Here is a 24842-nt window from a genome sequence, read left to right on the forward strand (position 1 = left end):
TTTCGCAAGCAAACGACCAAAAAACCATCGGTAGCTCTGTACATGGTTAGCAAGCAAAAGTACTGAGCCAGCGGTCACTACAGAGGATGGTACTCAGGCTACAAATCTCCCTATCTCAAGATGACGTCTTCAAACGTTTTTTTTGCCTAACTTGTGATAGTTGCTTGACTGCTTTATCAAGCTTTCTAGACTACTGTTAGCGAGAAATTGTGACAGAAGTTGCAAAATCATATACAGTGCAGTACATTAGAAGCGGGTCCATATGGGGGTACTTGGGTTTAGAAAAGAACTATTAATGAAAAGAGAAATGAGGTAACTTTGTCTATCAGAAAATAACACTCGCTTCTGGAGTGGAATGCTCCTTTAACAATCCAGACATAATCGCTTGAGTACAATGTTATGTGCACACAGTGTTACTTGCAGCATGGGCAGAATAGAGGATTATATTACACTTTACCATGGATCATTTTGATTGTTTCAGGGCAAGGCAGGCAGCTCTATCAAGAGAATCACGTATGGTTGTTCAGAGTTGTCCAATGCCACGTTATTCCTTAAACAGGTATGTCAGCTTGGTCATTCAAATCTGGGGCAAAACTGTACAGTGTAACAGTGTTATGATGTTATGAACAAAACCCCAATATTTCCTTATTATATTTCATATCTTAGTTTTCATATCCAATGCTAAAAAAATAAGTTTGTTATAATGGCCACATCAATTCATTTCCTTGGTTGATGAACATTTTCAAGTGAAATTTGAGCAGGAGCACATCATAACAATAGAGAGATGGTAGGGAAATTTGTAGCTGAATATATTGCTCCCTGACACCTTATGTACCAAGGTGCCGACTGTCCCTTTCAATCCTTCATAGTTGTGTTCTAGCTCAGCACTATTTTTTTTTTTTTACAATTTGAGAACTAGCAAACCAAATGGTGTGGCCTGAACAATCACCACCAGAACTCATGTTTGTGCTTTTCATTTCAGCTGGCCAAGTTAGGAACTGAGCTACAGTAGCTACAAGGCACAAACCCAGGGCACCAGCGTCCGATTAGTCCAACATATGTCTTCTACAACCGAGTCAAATATCAAACAACAGAAGCTACAAAATATGGGACTAGTCGTCTAGATCCTTCACACACCAGGGTTGTAGCCAGAGCCTGTCCTTCCGTCCTTTGACGAAATTTTGCAGCTGGGGACAGAAAAAAATTTTGCCCATTCCGTCCTCTGTGATGGACGAAAATCTATATTTAAAATCAGTAAAGATATAAAAAAACTGTCTCCCTTGTGTAATTTGTCACCAAAACAGATGAACGACTGAGTCTACCAGCAAAATTTACACCTCAAGATGCAGGAAATAGCATTTTAGAGGGTCTAGATTTAAAAATTTTCCAGGGGAGCATGGCCCTGGACCCCCCTAGAAACTTTGCGTATTTGGCTTGATAGCATTCAAAATCGAGGGACAGAAAATGATTTTAGGCTGGCTACAACCCTGGTCCTTCCTGCTGTAGAGTGTTTATACTCGGGTGATTGTGGGGAAGTATTGTCTATTATACTGGAGTGTTGAACCTGGAGGTGACATTGAATAGACATGTTATTACAGTCATGTAATTATGACACTACATGTTTATTGTTCAACACTACATGTGTATAATGTACAAACACCCAAAGCTTTCATATTATCATAATAGAACTTAGTACTTTTCAAAAAGATTTTGTTAGTTCATTCGAAATGCTGGCACTGTTTTGCATATTCACATTTGTTCTTGTTGGCCTTGTCTGTTATGCAAAGACGTGTACTGTATGTACACATACAACACAAATGATTTGACCAGCTGTCGTTGAAAGCGTTTTAGTAAGGCGTTTAAAGTATGAGAAGAAATTATGTACAGACTGGAATACAGAAACGTATCATAGCTTTTTGGAGACCTAATCCATAGACAAATTGCTTATGTACTGTGAAAGTTGGTAACCAATGCCCCCTTCCCCAAAATAAAAACCAGCCCCGTTCGAAGACTGCAACGGAGTCTACCGCACACAGCTGTTCAATGTCTTACTAGTGAACATTTTGAAACATTTGGCCTGTGCAGGAGACCAGCAGTAAATTGCACCAACCAAAGCCAAACTTACTCTCAACCGACTCTCAATCATGCTTGGGGGAAGGTTGGGAGTGGTCTGGTATGTGGTGCAATTGTTTGGCTTGCAAATCTAGCATGGCTTCCAAGTCTTGTATAAGGTAACATAATTCTAACACTATGATTGGAATAGAAAGGCTTTTAAACAAGGCTTATTACTGGGTTCACACTCCAACAGTCCAAGACCACATTCCAGTTGACAGCTTGCGGGCTAAGGCAGGTCTGGTGATGATGACTGAAATGGCAGAACTGAATGCTCTTGTCACAGTTTTTAAGTTGGTACGTGGATGGGCATTGTCATACATGTCTGCGTTTTTTTAGTTGGGAGTCGCCTACAACTCTTCGAATGTGTACACACTCAGATAAAGAGACAGGGAATTGTCATTGTGTGAATTGAACTTCAGTGAATGTAACACTTACTGGTTTATTCAATTGAAACTGCTTGCAGCCAAAAGGCTGAATTGCCAGATTCACAAGTTACAAAATACAGATAAAATACATCATTCAACTAAGTTATATACACATATCCCCAATTTGTAATACATAATAAAATACAATATAATCAATATTCATCAATGGTAAATAAAACTTATTGACTGCTGTTAAAGAGTTTGACAATATAAGGTACATGTATTAGACTTTTGGCATATCGGTTTGTTTGTACTGATATGATGTTGATTTTGTTTTTTACCTCCATGAAAAAATGGATGTATAGTTTTGGGTGTGTCTGTCTGTGTGTGTGTCTGTTTGTGTTTCCAGATGTTTGTGGACATCATAACTTGAGAACCTCTTGATGGACTATGATGATATTTGGTATGTGGGTAGGGGTTGGGAAGACGAAGATCAAGGTCAATTTTGGGCCCGCTGGTGTGTGACCTTGGTACTGCAGCGCAACTTCCGGTTTAGCTATCTCGGTGTTCTGAACATGCTATGGTCACAATTTTTGAGTATTAGATAGCTCTTGTGCTCAGAAAAAAATGACTTAAGTTTGGGCCCCCTAGCGTCTAGTTTTGGGATGGCAGGGGCATTTTTGTCAAAAACTTCTGACAAGGATAACTCATGATTTTTGGTATGTAGGTACCTTAGACAATGTTGTACAAGATAAAATACTAATTATGCAAAATAGGAGTACATTTGCATAATTAATGAGAATATTCTATCATAGCAGTTTTTTCAATGTATCTCTTGTCCCGTACGTGATATGGTCGTGACATTTGGGTGGTAGATAGCTTTTAGCGTCATGACAAAGTGGGGCAAGGTTCAGTCCCCTAACGTCCAATAGTGGAACTACAGGGGCGTTTTTGTCAAGATACTCCAAAGAGGATAACTGCAGAAAGGAACAGCGGATTGCCTGCATTTTAGGTATGCACGAAGCTTAGGCAAAGATGTTCATAATGATATGCATTTTATGCAAATAAGGACTTAATTTGCATAATTAATGAGGAAATTGTATAATTCCATTGTTTGCAATAACGACTTCGATAAATGTAACACTCAATTGTTAATTATAATAGGTGGAACATATGCAGATATCAAATATGCAAATGAGAAAAAATGCAAAACAACTTAATGATTAATGATCTGAATTGGGAATTTTACTTGTGACATGTGTACTGTACGTTATTCAATGATGAACAACACCATGCACAAATCATGTTAATGTTAAGTCATTTGCATGAAATTAACAAAAGCTCTAAATATTCATGAGGGATGAGGTCGCCGAACTCTCGCGTAACTTTGCCTCTGGTGCATGGGAGCCAGGTGTGGTACAGGTTTGACTTAAACATTTACGAGAGTTCCACGACCCCATACCTCCGCCAAATGATTCTAACGTTTACAACTGCTGTATTAATTGTCATTAATTATGTAAATAAGGTTCTCATTTGCACAAACTCCATCAACCAACAGACATACACAATCTATGTTAAGAAAGAAGACTTTTATTGCATTTTGTAATAATTCATGCAAATAAGTAATTATGTAAGAAGAGAAAATAGCACAATTAATGTCAGCTGCTGCTGAGGCACAATGGGTACAAAAGAGGGCAAAAATGCAGGTGCAAAAGAGGCACAAGAGACAACAGAAAAACGACTTGCCAACCTCTATAGTGCTATACAAACACTGAATTTTTCATGGACCTGGCATCCATCAGTACAGGTATGCTACATGTGAATCTGTGCATCTAAATGCAGCTAATGCTTCCCTTTATTTGCATATATAATGTAAGACCAGTAGAAAACGTTCTCTCAGGTAGAAGTACGTTTTGATACGTTGACGTTTTGCTGACTCCAATCTCCGCACAAGTCTGCTTCGGTTGGTTGGTTGTTGAAATCACAAGGTGAATACACATGTATAAAAAGACGTGGACACACGGGTGGTTGACCTTAGCTGCCGGATGATGTTCACATGTCCGGCCTTCTCCTGTTGTCACAAAAGTCCCTTGTTCTCCGAACCGCCGTCTGACATTTTCAGCCTCTTTTCTGGAGGTTGATTTGATAAGTTGAGTAGGAGTTCCTGTGCAAAGTTTGTACCGCCTGCATCGTTTTTGTCTGTTCCACTCAAGCCCTCGTCTTCACAATTTTCACTTTTGTCGTCTTCTTCTTCATCGTCGTAGTCACTTTCTTCCCCATCTTTGGCATTTTTTTGTTGGTTGGATGATTGCCTCTCATCTTCCACCATTTCGTTCACTGCGTCTTGGGAAGCTACCCTCACCGCTTTCAGCGCCTCTCGCACGTTCTTCAGCTTGGGCACGACACCTCCTTCAGATACCTTCTCGCTAAACTGTTGCTTGACTCCGTTCCTGAGAGTCAGCGTTGCCCTAACGTTGGTGGCAGGCTGGGGAGAACCGCTCAAAGATCCGACAATGTTACTGCTAGTGGAAAAGGCGGCCATGTTTCGTGTTGACCCCTGCTGACCTATCCCACCATGCATCAGAACAATAGCATCATAACGCACACTTGAATAAATGAGTAATGTCATTATTTCGTCATACATCCCAATTTGACTTGATAATTATTCTAAAAATAATTTTGATATATTTTCTTTTAATGTAAGTCAATTAATTAATCATTTCAGCTAACGTTATAAATCATATAACGTTACCTGCGTTATGATGCTACCAGCTTTCAAAGACCGTGCACAGCGCCATTTTTGAACCGCCGTTTTGCTGGACGGACAAAGAAACTAAACAAACCAGATTTGTGCAGAAATAATTGGTCTTATATGGAAATAAGGACATCGGTTTGGAGTAATTGGTGAGATATTTATGCTGAAGATGCCGAGGAAGAGAAGTTCCAGGATAAATACCCGAGCTAACAGCCACCAAACTGCGACAAAAGGTGGGGTAGACTATCGTTTTGAAAAGGGTCTGCATGCTCTTTTCCGTAAGGTGTAGGCAGCCTCTTTTTATTTCCCGTAATTCGTAGGCAAAACCATCTTATCTACGTAATTCGTAGCAAGGCGACGAAATTAAGCGTAAATTATTGCCTTCCTTGATTTAGCGTAATACGTAGGTTTTTTTTCTTCTGAATTCAGCGTAAATCGTTGTCAGGACCCTCATCCAGACCCTCCTGAAAGCCTGACGCTTTGGCCAGGGCATAGGTAGTGGGTCAGTGTGGAAGAGTAGACACTGTCCGGTGTGTTGTTGAAAAGCAGGTTTCTACATTCTAATAAGCCTTCTCACATTAGTCAGGACGCATGTGCAGCGACAGGAATTATAGGTAATACCAGTATGTCAAATGGTAAGGCACACAAAAATAAAAGAAAACAAAACCTGTCTGGACATTGTTATGCAAAATCACAATGGTCAAGACACACAGTGCACGGGGAGGTGGGGTTTACCCAAGAAAAATGTCGGAAAAACATCGGCGCGTGCATGTGGGAATATGATGGTTTTTCGTCGGAATTTACGGTGATCCGTCTTGCCCTTTGGATTTTCGTAGGAAAACCGTATTCCAATGTCGATTTTCCAATGATATAACGGCACTTATCCGATGGACTTTTAACTTCCGACATTAATCTGATGGCCTTCCGACGACAGTTAATGGTTTCATGTCGGTTTTTTTTTCCTACAGAGTTCCGATGCAGGTCACCTAGACAACAAGTTAACAAACGTGGCAGATGGGATTTCCCCGCTTGGATGTGGCCATGGCAACGCCACTGAGTGACGAATAGCTTCTTTATTGGTTACCATGGCTACTGAATGATTGACATCCGTGATCGTCGCGATTTGTTTTGTTTTCTCAGCTGTGGCGTTATGAATATGAATAATTAAAGAAAAAAGGTAACTTCAGGCAATCACTTTGAACCAAGAAAATGTGGGTTCGACCCCTTGATGCGACATTATTTATTTTTTAATGTTTTCCCGAAGGGCAAAACACATTGGTTTGACCAAGGAGTTTGTTTTGACTCCCTTTTTGTTGGGGTAGACAAACAAAACAAATTCTAGAGTCAGTCTGAAGACAAGCTGGACAGCTCCCCGAAAGGTACATAGGGTAGGCCCGAAGGCTTCCCCTAGCAGGATGGCGATCCAGGCGACCAAGCTAAGACAGAGCAAACATCACGCTTCAGACTAACTTCATCAGCGTGAATGACTGCTTACACTATGCGCTACCCCTGGCCCAGGTGATGTGGAACACAGAATTCATGCAGAGAGTTGTGTATGCTCGCATACTTTAGAATGTGGTTTATAAAATGGCCACATTATGTATTTTTCACAAAACTGTTCATAAAGAAACTGATTTAAGTGATTTTGCCAAGAACAATCGCGTATATTTCATGGTGCGTCAAACCCATTCACAAAACATGTTTATTATTAGAGGAATTCAATAAATAAAAACATTTAATAAATTATGTTAATGAGGTTCTGAAAACTCAAGGATGTACACACCACTCATGTACTAAGTTGTCTACGCTTGCATACTTTGAATGTGGTTCTTAAAATAGCCATATCATAAACTTTTCACAAAACTGTACAAAAAGAAACTGATTTAAGTGATTTTGACAAGAACAATTGCGTATATTTCATCGTGCGCCAAACCTGTTCACAAATCATGTTTATTATCAGAGAAATTCAATGAATACAAACCTTTTGATAAATTATGTTAATGAGGTCCATTTAATGAGCATTTTCTATTGCTGAGCCGTCAACCCAGTTGCTTATCATAGATAGATGGACCAAAGAATGAATACCACACTTTCTTGATTAAAGCACCTTTGTTTGGGAAATAAAAATGTTTTCTGACTGATCTGTTATGGACCTCCTACCTTCAACTACTATTGTACTATGTACATGTGCAACATATCTCTTGCGTATGCGGAAACCTTCTGGCGTCTTTCATACAATTTTTGCAGATGATTGCGGGACGTCCAGAATTTTTTTTTTTAACGTTACGTGTTCTAATTCTGCGGAAGATTGCAGGACGTATTGCGGAAGATGCAAAACGTCGGCAGAAACTTGAAGCGCATTTCATGGCCGTTACCGATGACACATCTTTTATAAAATCGTTATGTCATCCACTTGCGTGAAAATATCTTCATGGCTTTCATGGACCCATTTCGACGCACAGTATTTTAAAACTACGGTGATTCAAAAAAAAAAATACTACCAATTATCGGACATGATGGTACAGGACTGTTGCGGAATCTTGTAGTGTGGAAGGTAGGTACGGTCAGTGTTTGTGAATTCCGCAGGTTACGGCCATGCGTCTGACCACGGGTTTGCGGTAACAGGTGTGCAGTTCTTTCTGACTTCTGCATACTGGATGCAAACCTACGGCAGAGGTTGGTCCTTCTTTCCTCCAGTGTTTCAAGTCCACACTGTTGCAGGGCTGATGAGTAGTCAGTGTAGTGACGCCCGAGGATTGTTCGGCAGGCGCGTCTCTGTACAAGTTCCAAGGTTGCGGTCTGTTTGCTTGTAAGACTGTTGTGGTACACTGGTGCACAATATTCCAGAATAGGACTGATAAATCCACAGTACACCGTTACCAAGTCAGCCACCGGTAGTCCGAACGTCTTAAACAGTTTCAGATTGTACCCATGGGGAAGCAAGTCCGAGGAAGCTTATTCCATAGCGATGTCAGGTTGATCCGTCTTCTACTCGTACGGTCTGGCCAATGCTTGACTTTGTCTTTTTTATCAAGTGATAATATCCAGTCTATTATCTTGTTAATAACTATAGTCTGTGTGGACTGTCTTTGGCTGAGTTCATGTTAACTTTCGAAACGTGTTAGTTCCTAGGTTAGTGTTAGTATTAGAGAGTTAGTGTTAAAGTGACAAAACAAACTTTTGAGAAAACAGTGAAACATTAATAAATCAACAGGAAATCAAACTCAACAGGAACAAAACGGATAAATCAATAGATAATATAAGATAAATCAGTTCTTCCGTGACAGCACATCTCCATCCTCAAACTTTGACGGTATTGACAAACCTGAAGAATGGGAATACACGACATTAGTCATGATCAACATAATGCACTGGTCAACTAGCCACCGAAAGTGACAGTGGTTTCAAAAAGTGGGCATCCTAAAAAAATTGTTAAATTACCTAGTTAAAAAATGTAACATAAAAGGAAATATATAATCAACAAAACAGTATCAACTCTGTAGCTCGTTTATTCATATCGAGATATTCTTACATTATCCTGTTAATCGGGGCCTGACGCCTGTCATGACCTCAAGTGACCTCCAGTCGGTGCGTTAAAACCGACACATTTCCAACATCTATTGGGAACGCATCGGAAGACTGACGGAAAAACAATGGGCGGGCGCCATTGATTTGGCCTAATTTCTGGATTTCTGTCGGATCCAACATCGGAAAATCTGAATGTGAAAATCCGACACAAATCTTACATAATTACGTTACCAACCCATTGACAATCCGACCTCCCCGTGCACTGTGACAAGGACTGTTTACTTTCTGTGTGCCTTTACATATACCCTTTGACATATTACCTAGAATTCCTGTTGCCGCAAATGCATCCTGACTTATGTGAGGTTTATTGGACACTTAAGTGACTCCATTAGCGAATATTTTCTTTCATAGATTTTTTCAAATGTGAAACAACCAGAGGGGCGAGTAAGACAGAAAGAAACAACATGCCCCCTACCCGGGATCGAACCGGGGTCGGCAGATTACAAGTCATGACCGCTATCGCTGTCGCCACAAAAGCACTAGTGCTCTTGGGCAAGGATGATAGACGGTACTTGAACACCACTGTTACACTACTCCCCCTTTTCTTTTCAAGATTCGTCCTCGGATCTCCGAGTTCGACATCCCTGTGTGGCACATCCGCTAGCCTGTTACCCACAGTGTGGCACATCCACTAGCCTGTTACTCACTGTGTGGCACATTTCTAGCCTGTTACTCACAGGGTCGGTGAGGGAACCAGTGAAACAACCAGAGGGGCGAGTAAGACAGAAAGAAACAACATGCCCCCTACCCGGGATCGAACCGGGGTCGGCAGATTACAAGTCATGACCGCTATCGCTGTTGCCACAAAAGCACTAGTGCTCTTGGGCAAGGATGATAGACGGTACTTGAACACCACTGTTACAAATGTTTCAACGACGATGGTCATAATAGTAGTCCTAGCCTCTATTAGCCCACTCTCCAAGCAGAGGTTAAGATTCCGCTGTTTATTTTAACGTTTCTTTAAGTCGTTTTTATCGGGCTTTCTATTTTGTATTGTATCTTGTATTGTCAAAAACTTTGGCTGGCGTACTTCAAGAAAAATTATAAAATAGAAAGCCCGATAAAAACGACTAAAAAAACAGCCGGAGCCTAACCTCTGCTTGGAGAGTAGCCATGGTGACTGTGGGAGGGTTTAATTTATGAATGTATATGAGATGAAGTTGAGTTCTCAAATAAAACCCATGCTACACACAGCGCATGAGCACATGTATAATAATAATAAGCCTTCTCACATTAGTTAGAACACATATGCGGCGACATGAATTCTAGTTAATGTGTCAAAGGGTAACTAAGGCACACAAAAAGTAAGCAAAACCAGTCTGGACGTTGTTATGCAAATTGAAACAAGTGATAAAAGATATCTTTCTTTGATTCAAAGTTCCCTGTGGTGACTCCTCATCAGAAGATACAGGCCCATCCAAGCCAGCAGACATGGTCCCCAGGCTGTCCAGAAAGACCAGGGTTAGTATTATTATTCTTACTCTAAGGTGACTTATAAATTCATGAAGTTGACTTCAATTGCCGCTAAGATCATTTCTCCCAGACTAACCAACCCCCAAAAATTGGACACAAGTTGGAAAAATCCAGGTGCACCATAAATAGTTTGGAGCACAACCATCAATGAACAATTTGATCCATGTATACCTTTGTGTTGGACGAAAGTTGGACATTACTATGATTACTAACACACATGAGTTTCCTTGATACTAGTAGTAACAGATATGATAGAACCTAAGAAAGATCATGCATTTACCAGTTTCAGTATTGCGAAAAGCTTTTCATCTGATTGTGTTTTGTCTTGCAGCAAAAAGAGAACAAGCGCAGGTGTAAAGATCATGTAAGCATACTTCCCTATATTGTTGGGGAATGGATTTTCTGTGTGGGAAACGTTTACACGTGCAGGAAAAAATGATAAAATTTATTTCCTAAAGTATGTCAGAGAAGGGTTGGGTTTTCTAAAAATTCTATACTGCACATTCTCTGACTCCGAGAGGTGGGGTTTTGTGCGTGGGAAAAAATAAAGTTCATGAAACATGTCAAAAGATGTATACTAAAAAGTGGCCCCATGGTATGATTTTACATTTTTTCCTGAGTTTTTGTTGGAAATTGAGTTCCCTTGGGAATAGGTAAGCTGGCTCCCAGGGGATTTGAACCTTTTGGGGGAGTTTAAGGCTTAAAAGCATAGATAAGATGACATGAAATGGAATAAAGTATCCTATTATTTTGAACAACAAAACCTCGTTCTCTCAATTTTCAAGGGATTTCCAAATGTTGAGTTTTCACGAACTAAAATTGTATCACGAGGTCACCTTTTCCTGCCTTAAAATTCTGTACTACACATTTTCTGACATATTTTAGAAAATTAATCTTTTTCACGCGCATTTTTTTTCCTGCGCCCAAAAAGTTCTCATATTAACATTTGTTATTTATTCAACCCTATGTTAGTTATGATTTTCCTGTTTCTTGCTTTGTTATGGTTTTGTAAGGGTTGCCATGGAAACCAGTTAAAGCTAACTGAAGGGACAAGTAAAGATGCATGAATAAATAAATAGAAATGTATGTTTTGTTTGTAGCTTTCATCATCCACATAAAGACATAGTTTCCTTACAGTTGTTTGTACCCAAGCGCTGTACTACTAGTAGTAGTACTTTTTCTTAGAAATATAATTGACTTGATGACATTGTCCATATGGTAAAAAAATATCATTTACAATTCTCTCCTGCCTAGCTAGTATGATAAGAAAGCAAATAAAAGGTCAAAATGTCAATTCTAAGCCATGGACTATGATGGAGAAAGCTCAACATTCCTCTCTTTTGTTGGCAGGTCAAGGCAGATGACTCTTCTCACCATGAGTCTATGTCTAGTTATGACGGAGACTGTGAGTCAGCTAGCCAATCAGAGTGCGCCACCTTACCTCCCCAACAGGATGTGGAGATGAAAAGTGATCAAGACCGTACGTGCTCCCCTGAAAGTGACTCTTCCAGCTCAGCAGAGAGAAAGCTCACAAGACGACAGAAGCCAAGAAAGAAAGGGAGAGCTGCAGTACAGAAGACTCTAACAGGCGGTGTGTTGTCTCCAAGTAGGAGGCACATTACAGGCAACACTCCACAAGAGGAAGTCTTCACTCTTGAAATAGATCCTTCAGCAAAATCCAGCACAAAGGGAGCAGTAAAAGATTCCACAGGCAATAGTCCACTGTACCAACATAAGTTGATGAAGAAGGAAGCATACAATTCAGCCATTTCACCACCATTGGTTGGAATAAAACCCCTCAATGCCTCTGATACCTCCACACCCAGTGTAGATGCCAGAGGATCTGCCACGTGTAGTTTCATGGACGATTCAGCTTTTGGGTTTGGCGCGTTGGAAGAGTTTTCCAGTATCCCACCCATTGAGCTAGTCGTCTCTCCCGTGAAGGAGGTCTCCCCATTGGTAAATGTCAGACCGCGGAGGCAGAGAGCAGCAAAGGCCATGCCGCCATCAAGCGTGTCGGATGTGTCCAGATCTTCTCCTTCAAAGTTGTCACCATCCCTGGAGCACAAACTGAGGCTGACTCAGGCACATGAAGGAAGGCGAAGCACGCGACAGTCAGCCCGCTTCAGTAAATCAGCCCAGAAAGCCTTCAGTTCATCTACTGTATCTCCTTCCTCACCACAAACCACAGCTTCTTCCCATGTATCACTTGAAGCATCAACCAGTCTTTTCAAGAAGCCCACAGCCTCCGCAAACACTACAGACCAACTTTTGGAGAGGTCTGTGAAAGGGTCAGTAACGTCACCCACGGCAACAGCCACCTCTCCAGACTCCTCCATGTCCAGTCTGGTGTCCCCACACAAGAGGAAGGTGCCACCAGGGATGTATGACATGCCCATACCAGACAAAGAAAAGAAAAAGAGGAGAAAAGTCCACAAGAAGACAGTAAGTTGCACCATACTCACTGCATTAAAGATGTTCTGGCAATTCGACAATCAACATACATATACAGTAGATGAGTTTTTAATTTCAATGGATTGCCCACCACAAAGTCTAATGTTGGTTTTAAAAATTCTACTAATATTCGAAAAACAAGGGATCAGCTCAGCTGGGTCTTAACGTTTGGCATTAATTGTAAATTAATTGTTGTGTTGCATGCTGTATATTATTGCCATTTCTCTATATCTATATGACTAATATGAAAAGGAGTAAGACTGATAAACAGAAGCATAAATTAACAGTTTGATATGGTGAACATTTGGTTTGTTAGCCCACTAACTATTATATATATTCTGTCCCAACAGAAGGAAGAGATGGAAGAATGGGCAGCTCACATGAATGCCGAGTTCAACAAGATTGATTCCTTTGAACTTGAAGTTGAATGAAGGAACAAGACATTTAGATTACACAGAACATTTGCATGTAAATGCTGTATATACTATTGAAGATACTATGTTTGTGCACCTAACATAGCGGGTAGATTTGCATTAATTTAGATTAAAGGGCAACTCAACAGCAGGCCTAACTATAAGTAGTACTTAATTTTTTTCATTCTAACTTAATCTAAGAGACCACATTATTTTCAAACAAATATTATTTTAAAATCACCCCAAGATTTTGTAACTTTTTTGAAGACTGTTTTCAATGAGATAATAGGAAGTACACATGTATTGTACTGTAATCATCCAGATTTATCTTGTAGCTATTTGTACAAGGTAGCATCAGCTAGTTATGCCTAAGGTTGTGCATGTAACAGTAAATGAGTAATGCCTAATAGTACATGATAAATGAACGCTCACTATTTATGATGCATTGCTGAAAGTTTGGTTTGAAAAAGAATGCAGCACAGTAAATAGGAATGTGAAGTACTCGCTGAAATGTTGTATTTTCCTAAATTTCTCTTTGTTTGAAATAATATGATTTTAAAAAAGGATTACAACATGAAGTAGTACTAACCATTATTAGACATTGGAGTGACAAGAAATGTGTTATATAAATTTATCATGGCTGCAAGTAGACTGGATTTGTGTCTGTTATGGCTGAGTAGCAGATGAGTTCAAAAGTTCAGAAAACCCTTAAACAAAATTCACTTTTCTCAACAATATCGATAACCTTTATTTCACTTGTGACAGAAGGATGGCATATACTAGTATACAAAGAGTTTGGACAAGAGATGAATTTTTGAGAAATGATTATACTATTTATAGAGCAAGTGGCCAATCTGTCCTAGGCAGACAGAATTGTTGGCATGAAAATTACAGAGGCAGATCCCTTCAGTGATTTGCTTTCTTAAGGGGATATTTTTTGGCACAAATAAGTTGGGAATATCAACTTTTGTATATTATATTACCATTATTTCTGCATAAATTTCATTGTATTATATATCATTAGAATGCTTGTGTGATTCCCTTTCTTATGGTATCAAACTTATATGATTGTAGACTCATGAAACGAGCACTAGTCTGTGTAACACAAACTCCGCTGTCCAGGGCTGTAACCGGCCCCTCCCCGCGGATGTTTGGCGGTCTGCTATAAGCAAGATTTAATCAGGCTAAAACGAGCACCAGGCCTGCTTACGTGAGTGGGTCACCCAAAAAAGTGCCAAATTTCCCTACTTCTGCTCAACTCTGTATCATCCTGTTGGTATTGGCGAGTGTCAGTGATTCAGTCAATTCTTTTTTTCGCGTCACATTAGGTATACAGGACATACAAGTTTCTTTTACCTTTCGGCAGTTGGATGGCCGAATCAAAGCGTGGAGGCGACAAGGAGAATCACAAGCTAGGGGTGGGTACCATTACAGAAAATCCAGGTTCGATTCAGGTCCAGAGGATCAGGTTCGGTCCTGGATCTGGACCTGATTCAGTATGTGAAAGCTTGTGAATGGACGACACTCAAAGCAAAGAAATCTGTTTTATGGAGTATTCGACTCCCACTGGCGTTTTAAAATCCTACATTAGGCTAACTGCCTCTGTACGATTGACTGTAAAACTTAGTAGAAATGACATTAGAGTCTCTTCTCTAATTTTATTTTCCTCGACGGGTAAGCCGAAAACGTGTGAATGCCTGATCATATACTAGTAATCTGTTCATTTTCCAATAGGTCCAACATCCGGTCCACCAATTTTTTTCAGGTCCGTTTTTTCTGGACCGGTACAAGAAGAAAAAACGGTTTTGTACCAGTACACCATACCAGTACCCACCCCTTCCACACGCTGACTTAGACTCAAGTTAGAGTAACTTTCAGCGTTTGGTGGGGGGGGCAGGGTCATGGTGTGGGCGGTATAACTGCCATATAGGAAAAACGACTTGCCATAATTCCAGGTAACTTCAATATAGTAAGATAAAGGGACACCATATGCATCCAGTCGCAATATTCTACCTCTTCAATATTGGACCAAATGCCATTCTGCAAGATTACATCACCCGTCCACACAAGAGCAAGGACCATTGCAGGCTACCTCCAGGATGTTTGAGTACGGTCTTGGGATGGATTGGACTTGATTGAACACTGCTTGGTTCAAGTTGAATAAAGAGTAACAGAGGCTTTTATTGACATGTCCTTTTTATTCAACTCCCCATCTTTCAAGTGTTATCGAATCCATGTGTGCATATGTGGAGGACACCTCCATACCAAACTTCAGGTCATTTTGTTGTAAAACGAGGGTTCACTCAGGAGACAAAACATGAAAAATGCATTTTTTTGTCAAGAAAATGGCAAGTATTTTTTTTTTTTGACCGACCGACCCAATTTTTTTCTGGAAAAATCAGAGAAACAACAAATAAAATTGGTGTAGCCTTAAAGGCAGATATGAAGAAAATTGAAAAAAGGCGCCTGGGGGTATTGGCCCACGTTAACGTTACCCTTGTGCCAAATTGCAGGTTATTCGGTCCTGGGACGACGGAGATGAAGCACTTTGAAGATTTGACAGAAGAAAGAAAGAAGAAACATTACGAATTCAATATATTTCACCATACCTGTGGTATGGCTGAAATGTAATCATGTTAAATGTTAGAATTTAGATTATTTACCTGTTATATTATTTAACTTTTAAATGTAAGAATTTAGATTATTTACCTCTTTTCAATCACTTCATTTGATTTTGTTCACGTGCAATTAGCCCCATGGGCATGAATTTGCAATAAAACCTTAACGTTATTTAATATAACATTCACTTCCCAGCATGTTCTCAGCGATGGTCGCGAGACCAAGGAGTTTAGGTCGATGGCCAAGGAGTTAGCAAATGACACTCGTTCGTCGGCTAGACTCTTTGGCCAGGTTTTAAATATGATATCTATATATATGTCACCGTTTGATCTGCTGGGAGGTTACAAAACCGTGGTCCCACAGAAGCATCACATCAGACGACCCCTATCGGTTCAGTTCAGAACTTCAACCATTTGTAGCATACATCGGGAATGGGGTAAACTTGTCATTTTGGCAGACATTACGGAAAATAAGAGTTCATTTTACAGCGTCGAAAAAGAAATGTACTATCTGTTATGTCAAAATTACATTAGCTTATTTCCTTTCCCGGAAATTTGTGCAATGATTGGCAGTAGTAGCCAATGCCCCACAAGGTGCTGCATGGGAAACTGGGAACTACGTCAGAACGAGGTAAACCACGTTCTTTCTCTTTGCCGATCCGCCATCATGGGTTTCGCCAACGTTTGGTACTCTCATCCCAGAAAGTACGGCCCTGGCTCAAGATACTGGTAAGAACGACATATTTAGGCACTAAAATGGACACTGGGCACTGAGGAATCACATGGGAGTAGGCTGTAGATGCTGTGTAGTAGTTGAGCCACCAAGAAACGCAAGGAGAAACGAGACATTTTCGAGCGTGCATCTGAACCGGTATTATGTGTCCTCGCAGTAACTGCATGGGAGGGGGGCATAATTTTGGCGCAAAAAGGTCTATCGTTGGCATTCTTTCATATGTTTCGAAACGTTGTTTTATGGTGCTATTTGCACTACAAATTAAAATGAATTATTTCATAACCCAACGAAAGATACAAAGAAGAACAACTATGCATCCTCAAGCAAGATCGTAGCAAGGAGGTTGAAACCTCCTTGATCGTAGTAAAGACTAAAGGTATTCTTGCACTAAAGATATTTGTGAACATAATTTTAGATATGTATATCGTGATAAGATAATTCCATGCAACACAGACCCTCAAGCGCCCTCCCCAGTGAGTGTGACAGCTAGCTGGAAGGTTAGACCTAACGTTTTGGCTGATATGTGTGTGTTTTGTTGTCTGTTCCACAGCCGGGTGTGCAGCAACCATCATGGTATCATCCGCAAGTACGGCCTGAACATGTGCAGACAGTGCTTCAGGCAGTATGCCAACGATATCGGTTTCAAAAAGGTAAAGAAAATTTGAAAGAATAATATTAATAATAATAATAAAACAAAATAGAAAAAATACATATGGAGGGTGGGTTGTTGGGAAGCAAAACCTGGATGTTTATACGTGTGTAAATGTGAAAAATGGAAGTATGGGGTCTTTGAAGTTTGATAAACTCTCTGTTGTGGTTTAGCCGTTAACATGACAGTACAGTAAATTGATGATAATGTAGAGAAATTGGCGATTAGTTTTAACCTGCCTGGCCTTTAGGGGAAACGTGTCGTGTAGGAGCCTCGTGCAGTCGTGCACTAACTCTGCCTGTTTGACTTTGAGAGCTGGATCATCTTTAGAAGCTGTGACAGTGTGACAGGATATCGATCAAAATAAGAGTTCATTTTACAGATGCCTGTCCAAGCCTGTTACCATGCTGTTACTGTAAACCAAATTGTTTTTCATGCCAGACGATTTTGCAGGGAAGAGGTCAGAGGAGGAGATAGAGCTAGAATCAGAACCTAACACACTTCTCCATGAGTAGGGCCCATCCCAGTACATCTGGCAGTCTAGCAGAGGCAATCTGTAGGGAGAAAGTGTCACACCTGGCCTCTTGAAAAGATGCAATGCACATAGAAATGTGGATGATTGAAGCAGTTGGTTATGCAGAGAGATTTATCAGACATGTATTTGAATGAATGAATGAATGAGTTTGTACTTGTATTTCCACAGCTTGATTGACAAGTGGAACATCCCTTGTTCGACCCATGCTGTGAGCTGAATGGAGAAACTGACCATAGGACCTGGCCCTGCTGTGAAGACATCTTCCCAGCGCCATCACAGTCATACACAGCCCGACAGAAGTGCACCAGTTAAGGACTTACTGAGGAAAACTCTCCTTTAACATCGCCAACAATGGACAATATCATCTGACCAGAATGAAGTCTCCACCAACTCACATCAGCTGGGTGAAATAAAGCCTGAAAACCAAATATTTTGTGATTTGTTGTGCTTTGCAGAGTTGTTTAGTGTTAGTTAGCAAAATCTCTCCAGCTTGGATTCAAACAGGATGAACGATTAAGGCTAGGGTAACACTAACACCGGTTTGCTTACTTGGTTCTCCAGTTTGCTGCTGTAACACACTCCTTTTGTATTTTCTCCCAAATGACGAGAAGCAAAATGGCCACACTCCCATTCAGAATCTTATTTTATGTTCTGTGTCACTGTATGGCATCTAACTCAGGTAAAAGTCTTACCATTGACTCGGCATTCTTAATGTGAAATTTAGAAGGTAGACATGAGGGAGTTGAGAAAATTTTGGCTGCAGATGAGAACAGCATAAGAAAAGGCTCAGTGCCACAGTATACAAGATTACAAAAGGAACAACAAATCAGCTTTAACAGACCATATCCCAAGCAACCACAGTAGCAGACTGATGGGTTATACTTTCAGAGAGGATGTACCAAATGCACTCAAGAGGCTGTGTGATTATACCAGTACATTTTTTTTTTAATTCCCGTGGTTTCGACAAGGTTCTTCCTACCCTGGACTCGTGTATCATGGCGGGTGCGTCATGCGCGAACATGCCCCTAAGGCCTGTCTCAGCCACATGGCCACAAAGGCCTACCACTGCCACTAGCCGCAGCTAGATACTCATTTACACCCGAGTCAAGTGAGGGAAGTCGTGTAAAGTGCCTTTCTCAAGGGACGATCTTGTGCTACACACATGTAGCTGCACTGCATATGTATTGCCCTGAAGATGGTGGCATATCATGATATGGTCACTGAAATGTCAGCAGTAGGGGTGCCCGGGTGACTACCGAAAATCCAGGTCCAAAGGATCAGGTCCTGGTCCGGACCTGATTCATTATGTGAAAACTTGTTCATGAACACTACTCCGAACAATGGTCCATTCTGCCACAAAGAAATCTGTTCAAGTCCCACTGGCGTTTTGAAATCCTACAAGGCTAACTGCCACTATACGATTGACTATAAACTTGGTGGAGATTGAAATAAACTGTTCTCTACTTCCCTCGTTATTATCTTCAACCTGTAATTTGCAACCTGTAATTTCTGCCTGTATTTAGGTGGCACTTTTGCAGTGAGAACACAATTCCACCATTGCTAAGTGAACCTTTTTTACACTCTGTATTCACAAAGAGGAATGAAGTGTGACTGAAATCCACCGAACATACCCAAAGATGTTTAAGATGTTTTCTCTTTATCTTACATGTATAGTACAAGTTGAATGGACCTCTACAAACACATTGTGCTGGGCGCGTTACATGCCCGGTCATTCCTGTTGATAAGCCATGCATAAACCAAGCAGTACATTTGTGGTTGGCCGATACGAATGTCATATATACATGCTTGCATAGCCTTTGGCAATACCATCGAATCTGCAGGGAACAATATCTCGCTAGCAGGACATGGCATGGACTGACCAGAACACAGTTGGAAGGAAATCTAATGTTGATCTGATAGGCTTTAATTTAAAATTTAATTTACTGAGATTGCAGACAATGCAATACAATGGCATATCGCAGGCTAAGACCTGCAAATGGCAAAGAAAGGAAGACAAGAATATATGACCTGCTGTCTTTATTTTTCTTCCAAGTACTGTTACACAGTAGTATTCATCAGTTCAAGCAATACTAAAGCATGCTGCCTTCTTGATTGCTGCCATGAATTTTCTTTCTATTGAACATGTGTTCTTTTTCACTATGTATATCTTACAATCTCTTGCAGACAACAAATACTTGGTAGACTTACCCTTACTAATAAAATTTTCATGATACATGTATCATAATTTCTCTCTTAAGGCTACATGTATATCATGCGGTGCAGGGAACACGCCTTCACTCCAACCGTAAAATCCAGGCCTATCACAATTGCCAGGATATTTCACAAATGTGCAGGCAGATCCTAAAGCTTGTGCTTCCCCTGAGCTTCATGTAGTCAATCCGCGATGAATGCGAATGCAGCGTCACGTTCCTCGACCAGCTCCTTCGCAGTGACGTCCATCTTCTCGCGTGCGAAGGCATCCACCGCCAGGCCATCCACGATGGTCCACTTGCCGCCAGACAGCTTGACAGGGAAGCTATAGACGAGCCCCTCAGGGACTCCGTAACTGTTGCCATCCGAGATCACACCCATGGACACCCAGTCATCCTGTAGACACAACCAACATGGACAAATCACTACCTTCCGTCATTTTGGTTACCTCTGCTGGATTATGAGGAATAAACCCTGGCTTTCAGCTAATCAAAAGTTACAACAAGGCAATCAGAGATGGCAGAGTTAGAGCCAAACTGCTTTGTGAGCATACTGCCATAGGTCTGAAACACATACAAGGAAAAGGACAGGCTAAAAACAATACATGATGCCATCATTCCCTTGGGGGTGAAATTACAAAAGATTATTCTAACTATTGGGGTACTTGCTTTTTAAGGTTTAAAAGATGACATAATCCCACTTTTACAAGTATGATGCAGTACAGTATTTCAATATCTCAAAAGATATATCCAATCTATTTTCAACTAAGGCCCCGTTCATGATGAAAATAATCCAAACGGTTTTATTCGTTTATGTAAGCCGAAACAGATTAATTTGTCATCTTGAACGAACGCTCCAAAATAAAACTGCTTCTACATGTATTTTGTGATCATGAATGTGCCCTTAATATGAAACTATGAAGACTGTATTGTGTGCTGAACTGTTCTTACATCTGCAGTTCCCTGGACCCAATCCCTGACGTGGTCACAGATGGCCTTGGCTGCAGACATGGCGCTGGACAACTTGCGGGCTGCTATCACTGCTGCACCTCGCTTCTGCACAGTCTGAAACAACAAGTGCAATTCCTTTTGTCTGGTTTTGTTTGGTTTGATATTGGTATGTACCATGAGATGGCAGGGATGACAAAACAAAGACAAAATCTAGAGGCAAAAGTAAAATTCATGTATTATACAGCAGGGCTCAAAATCCTTATTTTCTGCATTGTGCACCTGCACTGGTGCAGGTAACATTGAAAATTACTGCATCAGACAAATTTGCACATCTTTAGGAATTTGGGAAGTATGAATCATACTAAAATTGTCCAGGAACCATTGTTATTTTTTTTCTTTTCCATTTTACACAAAGTCATGTACAATGTATGTGCTAACAGTCAATGTGCCTAATAACAATCCATGTACATCTACATGATATGACATTTATGTATAAAACCCAGTACATGGACCAGTGCAGGTTAGGTGCAGGTAGACACCAGAAATACCTGCACAGCTCCAATTTTACCTGCACTAACCTGCATATGCAGGTGGTATTTCGAGCCTTGTCTTATGCAAAATTGGGGGGACTTTTTGATCTATGCCAATGTTGTGAGGAAGTGTGCTGCAGACTAGAAGATCTAACAAGAGCTATGGAGGATGGACAGAAATAGAACTATTGTGCTAATAAGTAGATAATCATACCAATAGTTTATGCAAATATACATGTAGTTTTTTATCCAAATTTCCAACAAGCTCACAGTGATAAAATCGCCCTTCAGCCAGGCGTCATCGTTGACTGCCTCCGAAGCCTGGATGTCCTTCCCATCCTTCACCACCACGGCATGCATGGCATCAGGAAACTGCGTGGAGGAGTGGTTTCCCCAGATTGTCACTTTCTTCACCGCACTGGTCGGTACAGAACACTTCCCCGCAATCTGTAATATAAGGAGCAGTTACAGAATCTGATGTAGTACTGCCATAACAAAGGCAGTTTGTAAAAGCCATAATGACATGCTTAGTTTGCTGTATCTAAGGAGCTTGTTTCCTAAGCATGACAGAGGACAACAGCTCAAACTGGAGCACTGGGGAAACTCACTATCTGATAGGATTGTTGAACAATGACAGGAAGAAGCAAAATGGAGATCGTGAGAAAGACAAAGTCATATTACTAAAAAATTACACGCCAGTAGAGGGACTCATCATCTCTCACATATTCACTACTGAGAAAAATTTCATTTTGTAATTTTTATTAATTGATCGCAAACTGTATCTGTCTTTGTTCGGCCCGTTTGCCCTTTGACCCGGAACACGTGAGAGTGACGTCACTCGTAGTTTGCTGGGCAGGCGGGTCGCACGGATCTTCTCTTTCTCCCTTTTCAAGATTGTTTCTTCTCGGATTTGCTGATATGGAGTCTGATTTTGTGCAAGAGAAGACGGGACATCGATGTAAAGTGTGTCGACTGTCGGTGAGAGGCCATCCGGGTCCATATGGCCGCGGGAAGTGCAAGTTTGAGCGACGAGAAGGTTCATCGGATGAAGAATACTTCAAGCAGCAGCGGGGCAGCGCTCACGTGGAGGAGAAGTTGCGGAGTCTCCGGCGCGACAGCAAAGTTTCCGACCTGGTGCGGGCGGTCTGGTCAGACAGCATCTCTATGGACACGGACGAGACGCAGGTGAGACAGTCGAGCTCACTCAACTTGAAGAAATCGTCGGTTTACAGCAGGGAGAACGCCAGCACTCGGGCTAGAAGCGAATCCCCTGCAGTCCAGTTTTCCCGCCATCGCGCACGTAACGTTAGTACCAGCAGAGAGGCTGGACCGGCGAGACCAGAAAGGCCTGGCATTCGCGATCTCAGAAAGTCTAGGGCCTTAGTCAGGGAAGTCGACAAAGCGCTGGACGAGTTGTTGGATTCAGATACCAGCCGTGGGAAACAACCTAGGAGCAAGCGTTACGAGGATCGCGGCGCCGTTTCAAGTTTGTCGCAGTCAGACAGCACGGAGTCAGATTTCATGAGAAAACTCAGGAGGCGCCAGCGACGCAGGGGGTCGCGCGGGAAGAGTTGCAAGATGAAAGGGGAACGTGTCTCTTCGAAACTTTTCATATCACGCCGGCGCTGGGATAGCTATGATTCGGACACTTCTGGTATGTCTGATGATTCCCGCTCACGTTCTAACAAGCGCCGCCGACGCCGGGCAGGTAAGAGCGGACGAATTCGTACTATTGATGATTCGGGCACCCGTCATGTCAAACTTGATTGGCCACAACATAAGCTGCACTTCCCAGGATATGGAAATAAAGGGGGCGTGGCTAGTGATCAGTTATCCTTGCTAATGTTAGTACACGGCTTTCTGAAGAATGTTCTTTATTCGGACCGGGTTTCGGTTGACGCAGAGCATCAGTTAGTTCATCTGGCAGACCTTACGTTCGATGTTGTGAACTATGACTGGAAGTTAGTTCGGGAAGTCCACGCATCTTTACTATACGGGGTAGGGTATGGATCGCTCACGTGGGGTAGCCGCGGTACCTTTGATGCCATCAGAGAGAGACACTACCGGACACAAGCTGGCGCCGCTCGTGGCAACGTGTCGTCATCGAGGGCGGAGCCTGTCAGTGTAGCTTGTGTGGCGGGAAACAGGCCGCGGTATTGTGGCGAGTTTCACTCCGGTACCTGTTCCTGCAATCCGGCCATTGGAGTACACGATGAAATGCCCCAAGACTACACCACGTCTGTAGTGCGTGCTTGATAGTGCGGGGCATTCGAGCACCACATCCGACTCAGGATTGCCAGTACAAACCCCGGCCATTTGGCGGCTCCACAGACAGAACAAACCACAACTCCGGAGACCCCGCCCACCTCTCCCAGGGACTCGGTACTTCACGCGAACTTTCACAAGATGATCAAGTTACATGAAGAGTTCGCGACACACGGTAATCTTCACAATTTTATCGGCGCACTTAGGCCAGTACTAGTGAAATCAAAGCTGAAAATATATACTTGGAGAACGTTACTCGAGAATTATGAACACAGACATACGGATAGTTGGTATTTGGAATTCGTATTTTATAATATATCAATATTCCGTCAGAGCTGTTTAATCCAACGTCAGTTTTGCCTCATAGGAATCACTACGTGACATTCAGTCTCTCATTGGTAAGCTCGACATTCTCCACCTGGGCGGTTGTTTATATCTCGAATGTTGAAGCTATTGCGTTCATTACTGCGGAATCACCACAGTCTGCGGTCGTCACGGGACTTCCGATCGGGCTTTCTGTGGTGGCAAAGAGTCATGGACACATACAACGGTGTATCTATGATGGTTCCCGACATTTCTGGCTATCCGGACGAGTTGGTTATGACTGACGCTGGTGCCACGGGGTGCGGCAGATTTCGCGACTCGGGACAATTCTTCACAGTGTGTTCTCAGACCACGTGTTGGGGAAGTTCGGATCAAAGATACGCTCGCTTGAGATGTTGATAATCGTCCTCGCAGCCAAGAAATGGGAGCCCGTTGTTTCGGACAGCGTATTTCTTTATACTGTGATAACATGGCCTGACGTTTGTTTACGTGTTGAAGACGGACGTGATCGTGATCTGCAGCCTGTGCTAGTTATACCGTGATAACATGGCCTGACGTGTGTTTACGTGTTGAACTCGGAAGTGATCGGTATCTGCAACACGGTGCTAATTATATTGTGATAACATGGCCTGATGGGTGTTTACTTTGTGAAACTCGACGTAATCGGGATCTACAAGACTGTGCTAATTATATTTTGATAACATGGCCTGATGTGTGTTTACGTGTTGAACTCGGACGTGATCGGGATCTACAAGACTGTGCTAATTATATTTTGATAACATGGCCTGATGTGTGTTTACGTGTTGAACTCGGACGTGATCGGGATCTACAAGACTGTGCTAATTATATTTTGATAACATGGCC

General features: G+C 41.7%; 5 protein-coding genes across 6 annotated transcripts in view; 3 read left to right on the forward strand and 2 right to left on the reverse strand.

The window, feature by feature from the left end:
• LOC118417838 (sec1 family domain-containing protein 1-like) overlaps nucleotides 1-2844 on the forward strand; it is a gene marked incomplete in the record, with an annotated part of 27684 nt that extends 24840 nt beyond the window's left edge. Inside the window, 2 exon segments of the mRNA XM_035823589.1 lie at nucleotides 482-559; nucleotides 983-2844. Of these exon segments, the coding sequence (XP_035679482.1) occupies nucleotides 482-559; nucleotides 983-1012 (108 nt within the window).
• Nucleotides 2845-4050: 1206 nt separating this feature from the next.
• Nucleotides 4051-5304, reverse strand: LOC118417886. The gene is made up of 2 exons (XM_035823641.1): nucleotides 5233-5304; nucleotides 4051-5045 (listed from the first exon to the last, which is right to left on the reverse strand). Exon 2 carries the CDS (start codon nucleotides 5020-5022, stop codon nucleotides 4558-4560), a length of 465 nt encoding a protein of 154 aa, XP_035679534.1. The 5' UTR covers nucleotides 5023-5045; nucleotides 5233-5304; the 3' UTR covers nucleotides 4051-4557.
• Nucleotides 5288-14178, forward strand: LOC118417849 (sororin-B-like). 2 transcript variants are annotated; one of them, XM_035823601.1, is made up of 5 exons: nucleotides 5288-5468; nucleotides 10202-10284; nucleotides 10628-10660; nucleotides 11647-12741; nucleotides 13101-14175. In XM_035823601.1, the coding sequence occupies exons 1-5, from the start codon at nucleotides 5396-5398 to the stop codon at nucleotides 13179-13181; spliced, it is 1365 nt and encodes a 454-aa protein (XP_035679494.1). In that variant the 5' UTR covers nucleotides 5288-5395; the 3' UTR covers nucleotides 13182-14175. The 2 variants fall into 2 exon arrangements, with proteins under 2 accessions (XP_035679494.1, XP_035679501.1); XM_035823608.1 differs by lacking the exon at nucleotides 5288-5468 and adding an exon at nucleotides 9640-9664 and having other exon boundaries at nucleotides 13101-14178.
• Nucleotides 14179-16334: 2156 nt separating this feature from the next.
• On the forward strand, nucleotides 16335-18126 carry LOC118417875 (40S ribosomal protein S29). The gene is made up of 3 exons (XM_035823629.1): nucleotides 16335-16510; nucleotides 17065-17164; nucleotides 17867-18126. The coding sequence occupies exons 1-3, from the start codon at nucleotides 16344-16346 to the stop codon at nucleotides 17873-17875; spliced, it is 276 nt and encodes a 91-aa protein (XP_035679522.1). The 5' UTR covers nucleotides 16335-16343; the 3' UTR covers nucleotides 17876-18126.
• Nucleotides 18127-19720: 1594 nt separating this feature from the next.
• The window catches only part of LOC118417865 (malate dehydrogenase, cytoplasmic-like), a gene marked incomplete at its 5' end in the record, with an annotated part of 8732 nt that continues 3610 nt past the window's right edge, over nucleotides 19721-24842 (reverse strand). The window contains 3 exon segments of the mRNA XM_035823619.1: nucleotides 19721-20305; nucleotides 20860-20973; nucleotides 21660-21836. Coding sequence (XP_035679512.1) covers nucleotides 20093-20305; nucleotides 20860-20973; nucleotides 21660-21836 — 504 coding nt within the window.

The sequence above is a fragment of the Branchiostoma floridae genome, chromosome 1, assembly GCF_000003815.2.
Source record: "Branchiostoma floridae strain S238N-H82 chromosome 1, Bfl_VNyyK, whole genome shotgun sequence".
Classification (NCBI taxonomy): domain Eukaryota; kingdom Metazoa; phylum Chordata; class Leptocardii; order Amphioxiformes; family Branchiostomatidae; genus Branchiostoma; species Branchiostoma floridae.